Source organism: Rhinopithecus roxellana, chromosome 10 (assembly GCF_007565055.1).
Source record: "Rhinopithecus roxellana isolate Shanxi Qingling chromosome 10, ASM756505v1, whole genome shotgun sequence".
NCBI classification, from domain to species: domain Eukaryota; kingdom Metazoa; phylum Chordata; class Mammalia; order Primates; family Cercopithecidae; genus Rhinopithecus; species Rhinopithecus roxellana.
In genome coordinates, this window is record NC_044558.1 from 11,174,865 (window position 1) to 11,180,864 (window position 6,000).

General features: G+C 40.2%; 1 protein-coding gene across 3 annotated transcripts in view; it reads right to left on the minus strand.

The window, feature by feature from the left end:
* Positions 1-4,236, minus strand: part of A2ML1 (alpha-2-macroglobulin like 1) — a 55,271-nt gene extending 51,035 nt beyond the window's left edge. For 2 of the 3 annotated variants that reach the window (XM_010376710.2, XM_010376709.2), the window contains exons 1-3: positions 4,077-4,236; positions 3,422-3,605; positions 2,875-3,037 (exon numbers count right to left, since the gene is read on the minus strand). In XM_010376710.2, coding sequence (XP_010375012.2) covers positions 2,875-3,037; positions 3,422-3,605; positions 4,077-4,138 — 409 coding nt within the window. In that variant the 5' untranslated portion in view covers positions 4,139-4,236. The remainder of the gene's footprint in view (positions 1-2,874; positions 3,038-3,421; positions 3,606-4,076) is intronic. The other variant, XM_030939268.1, reaches the window with a different exon arrangement.
* Between the last annotated feature and the right edge of the window lie 1,764 nt (positions 4,237-6,000).

The window sequence follows — 6,000 nt, forward strand, 5'->3', positions numbered from 1 at the left end:
ACTCAGGAGGCTGAGTCAGGAGAATCGCTTGAACCCAGAAGGCAGAGGCTGCAGTAAGCAGCCATTTATTGCATTCCAGCGTGGGCGACAGAATGAGACTCCATCTCAAAAAAAACAAAACAAACAAAAACAAAAATTAGCCAGGCATGGTGGCACACCCCTGTACTCCCAGCTACTCGGGATGTTGAAGCATAATAATCGCTTGAACCCAGGAGGCGGAGGTTGCAATAAGCCATGATCCCACCACTGTACTCCAGAGCCTGGGCAACAGAGGGAGACTCGGTCTCAAAAACAAAAAACATTCAGTAACATTTCTATATGCCAACAGGGAACAATCTGCAAAAGAAATTAAGAAAGATAATTCAATTTACAATAACTATAAATAATATAAAATACCTAGGAATAAACTTTACCAAAGAAGTGAAAGATTTCAACAATAAAAACTATAAAATACTGATGAAAGAAATGGAAGAGGATGCACAAAAACATGAAAAGAGATTCCATGTTTCTGGATTGGAATAATTGATATTGTTAAAAGTCCATACGACCTAAGGCAATCTACATATTCAATGCAATCCCTATCAGAATACCAATGACATTCTTCACTGAAATTCTACATCCTAAATTTTAGGATTTTTGTAAAAAACAGTTGTAAAATTTTTATGGAACCACAAAAGACCTAAAATAGCCAAATCTATTCTGAACAAAAAGAACAAAACTGGAAGAATCACATTACATGACCTCAAATTATACTGCAAAGCTATAGTAACCAAAAAAGCATGGTACTGGAATAAAAACAAACACATAGACCAATGGAACAGAATAGAGAACCCAGAAACAAATCCACATGTCTACAGTTAACTCATTTTTGACAAAGGTGACAAGAGTATACACTGGAGAAAGGACAGGCTGTTCAATAAATGGTGCTGGGAAAATTGGATACCCATATGCAGAAGAATGAAACTAGACCCTCATCTCTCTCCATATAAAAAAATCAAGTCAAAATGGATGAAAGATTTAAATCTAATACCTCAATCTATGAAACTATTATAATATAAGAAAACCCTGGGGAAACTCTCCAGAACTTTTGTCTGGGCAAAGATTTCTTGAGTAATACCCAAGGATCACAGGAAACCAAAGCAGAAATGGACAAACAGGATCACATCAAGTTAAAAAGCTTCTGCACAGCAAAGGAAACAATCAACAAAGAGACAACCCACAGAATGAAAGAAAATATTTGCACACTGCCCATCTGATAAGGGATTAATAACCAGAATATATAAGGAGCTCAAACAGTTTTATAGGAAAACATCTAGTAATCAGATTAAAGAATGGGCAGAAAGATCTGAATAGACATTTCTCAAAAGAAGACATACAAATGGCAAACAGGTATATAAAAAAGGTGCTCAAATCATTGACTGTCAGAGAAACGTAAATCAAAACTGCAATGAGATATTATCTCTCCCCAGTTAAAATGGCTTTTTTCCAAAAGACAAACAATAATAAATGCTGGTGAAGATGTGGAGAAAAGAGAACCCACATACACTGTTGGTAGGAATGTAAATTAGGACAACCACTATGGAGAAGTTTGGAGGTTTCTGAAAAAAACTAAAAATAGAGCTTCCGTATAACCCCTCAATCCCACTGCTAAGTATATATCCAAAAGAAAGGAAATCAGCCTATCAAAGAGCTGTCTGCACTCCCATGTGTATTGCATCAGTTTTCACAATAGCCAAGATATGGAAGCAGCCTAAGTGTCTATGAACAGATGATAAAAAATGTATTAAAAATGTGATACGCATACATAACGGAGTACTATTCACCCATAAAAAAGAATGAGACCCCGTCCTTTGCAACAGCATGAATGGAACAGGAGGTCATTATGTTAAGTAAAATAAACCAGACACAGAAAGACAAATTTTGCATGTTCTCACTTATTTATGGGAGCTAAAAATTAAAACAATTGAACTCTTGGAGATAGAGAAGAGAATGATAATTTTAAAGTGTGTGGAAAAAATAAGGTAAAAGGAAAAAAAATTTTTAAAGAGAGAGAGAGAGAGAACAGAATGATAGTTACCAGATGCTGGGAAGAGTAGTGGTGGGCAGGGTGAGGGGTGGGGTGGTAATGGTTAATGGGTACAAAAATATAGTTAGATAGAATGAATAAGATCTAGAGATCTTGTAGTTTTTAGCACAATAGGGTGACTACAGTCAACAATAATTTATTGCACATTTAAAAATTACTAAGAGTATAATTGGAGTGTTTGTAATACAAAGAAATGATAAATGCTTGAGGTGATGGATACACATGTACCCTGATGTAATGATTACACATTGCATGTGTGTATCAAAATATCTCATCTACCCCATAAATATATATACACCAGCTATGTACCCACAAAAATTTTAAATTAAAAAAAAAAAAACAACAAATCCAAACATAGTTTCTCCTCAGGGCGCCTGACTTCAAAATCTCAGAATGAAGTGCCCCTGTAAGGAAGAATGAACAAATACAAAAACAAAAACAAAAACAAAAAAACCAGTAGCTCAAGCCAAATGCCCTCAGTGCTTTCTTAGCCATTTACAAGCAGCTTGTTGCAAGGCCCAGCAACCCAATTATACTTGCCAAATTCTATTCCAGAAGAAATGTGTACTTTTGATTTAGATACACATACACAGTAGCAACCCCCACCTACTTCTCTTGCTTGTGTAACGCAGCATGTATTCAACACTTGTAATACTTAATCCCCCAGATTTTCCTCTCTTCTGCACTCCTTGTTTCTTAAGCCTCCTATCAAACCACAAATCCCCCTTTACCCCTGTGCACAGCGGTTTCCCCAGTTTTCAGTCAAACCCCAAATATGTGACTCTTACCTTGCTGCCCTGGGGTGTAGATAGGTTTGTCAGTCTGTACAAAGGTGCCACTCCCCTGTCTCTGAATTAGAACCTTTTTCTTCTCCTCAAAGCTGATGTTATTTCCAACTCCTGACACCCGGATTGTGGCCACTTCTTCTGTGCCACCAGCAGGAGGTGGTACCTGACCAAGAAAGGGGACTTCTGGGGCAGAGTAAGGGATTGGGGGAACAGAATCAACTGGTCTCAACCCAACAGTGAGTAAAAGGAAGGAGTTGCGTTAGATGGGGGTAGCAAGGATAGAGACAAATTACCAGGAGGAAGAATCAAGATCAGGAACTAAAGGGAGAAATCCAAGGTCAAGGAAATTGTGGGTGAGTTATAGCCGGGGATTGAGGTTAAGTTGAGAAAAAGTAAGTTTAGAGGCCATGGCAAAGGAAAACAGAAATTATGCTTAAATTAGATTATATTGAGCCTAGGGAAATGAATAGGCAAGTAAGGGATTCGAGTTAGAGCAAAGGAGAACAGGCAAGTAAGGGATTAGAGTTAGGGCTGAGTCTGTGCTTACGAGAAAGGAGATACAATGTAAGTGCCTATTCTTCAATCCAGAGTGTTCTAGCAACTTCTGGATCTTGTCCTTGGTCTCCAGAGTAACCGTGAATTTAACATCACAGTATCCAGGGCTCAGATCCAAACAAACCTTCTGAATGGAGGGGAAGTTTAGCTGGGCTGGTAATGTTACCAGGTAGTTTCTATTAAAGGAACAGAAAGATTTCAGGGCAATAATGATTCATTCACGCCAGGAAAAATTAAGCACTCTCCTAAGCGCTCAGCATGTAGCAGTGAATTAGACAGACCAAGCCCCTGCCTTCCTTATGCACCTCATTTTCTACAAGAAGCAGAGAAACAACAACTTAGTGCACAGTCTTAAACTTCCACCATCAGGAGGCCCTCACCGAGAACACATGCCTAAAGCACCAAGGAGGAAATTAGGCCTATTTCAGAAAACAGGGTACATTTTAATATTTCTCTTTTTTAAGGCTTCTTCTTCATCCCTCAGCCTTCCTCTCTGGGTAAAGGATCAGTGGAACCAAAGAAGAGAAAAAAGGAGGAGGAAATTAAGATAAACCAAAGTTTATCTCCCCATCTCCATATAAATGTTTGAGAAAGTTAGGCAAAGAAGCCACTGCCCTAATAAACCAATTCTGACACCAAGCACTCACGGAAGTTCTTCTGCAATGGCCAGCGATAGGGCCAACATTCCTAGAAGGAGATGAGCCCACATCTTTGTGGGTGAGACAGATTTTCCAGGGTCAGGACCAGAGATCTGCTCTGCGTAGCTTTATATACTAACTCCAGGTAGGGTGTGTGGTGATGACTGATGCTATAGTCAATCACCTCCTGGCACCTGGAACACAGGAGGACTGTGTTCCTCCTTCTCTAACCGCTGGGTTAGGTGGTGGACCAGGGTAGGGCCACTATTCACTTCTTTAAAGTTGTTTCTCCCTGGAACATCTGTACTGGTTCAGCCAGTTTTAGGGAAAAACCAGAGCTGAGTATTCATAATGGTAAAGCTCTCAGAACATATTTTGAACTCCTCTCTTTTTTTCTGGTTTCATTCCAATTCCTGTTCTCATTTAATGTCCTTATTTTCTTTTATTATTCAATTAAGGTGTAGTTGGGAACACGGGTATGAGAACAGTATCAATAGAAAAGCAGTAAACTTGGCTGGTCACAGTGGCTCACGCCTGTAATCCCAGCACTTTGGGAGGTTCAGGTGGGTGGATCACGAGGTTAGGAGTTCAAGACCAGCCTGGTCAACATAGTGAAACCCTTTCTCTACTGAAAATACAAAAAAGAAAAAAAAAAAAAATTAGCTGGGCATAGTGGTGGTTGCCTATAGTCCCAACTACTTGGGAGGCTGAGACAGGAGAATCGTTTGAACCCGGGAGGTGGAGGTTGCAGTGAGCCAAGATCATGCCACTGCACTCCAACCTGGGTGACACAGCGAGACTCTGTCTCAAAAAAAAAAAAAAGTTAATACTACTCAGTATTATTGTGACTGTATGGAAATAGGAACACATACAGTCCTAGAGAAAACAGACTGTGGATAACCTTTCTCATGGCAATTTCATAATACACATCAAAGCCTTTAAGATTTGCGTATTCTTTGACTCAGCAACTCTTACTCTGGAAATGTTTCTTAATGAGGAAAAAAAGGACAGCATGCATGTATGCACAAATGTATCTACACTGAGTTTTTTCACACTGTTCTTTTTTTTCTTTTATTTTGTATTTTTTTGAGGTAGAGTCTCACTTTGTCACCCAGGCTGGAGTACAGTGGCACAATCTCAGCCCACTGCAGCCTTGACCTCCTAGGCTCAAGCGATCCTCCCACCTCAGCCTCCTGAGTAGCTGGGACTACAGGTGGGCACCAACACTCATGGCTAATTTTTTTGTATTTTTAATAGAGACGGGGTTTCACTATGTTGCCCAAGCTAGTCTTGAACTCCTGAGCTCCAATGACCACTTCAGCCTCCTAAAGTGCTGGGATTACAGGTATGAGCCACCATGCCCAGCCCACAGTGCTCTTTATGATGGTAATACTTAGAAGTCACCTAAAATATAAATTAGTCTAAGTGCAGTGGCTCACACCTATAATCCCAGTTTTTGGGAGTTGGAAGCTGGAGGATTGCTTGAGCCAAAGAGTCCAAGACCAGCGTGGGCAACATAGTGAAACCCCGTCTTTGTAACCACTCAATGGATTCACCTTGCCCGCTGCCTAGACAGAGCTGACTTATCAAGACAGGGGAATTGCAATGGCTAAAGAGTAATTCACTCAGAACCAGCTGTGCGGGAGACTGGAGTTTTATTATTACTTAAATGAGTCTCCTTGAGCATTTGTAGATCAGAGTTTTTAAAGATAATTTGGCGGGTAGGGGCTTGGGAAGTGGGGAGTGCTGATTGCTCAGGTTGGAGATGGAATCATAGAGGGTCGAAGTTAGATTTTCTGAATGTCTTCTGTTCCTGGGTGAGATGGCAGAACTGGTTGGGCCAGATTACTGGTCTGTGTGGTGTCAGCTGATTCCATCGAGTGCACGGTCTGCAAAATAACTCAATTACTGATCTTACATTTTACAATAGTGA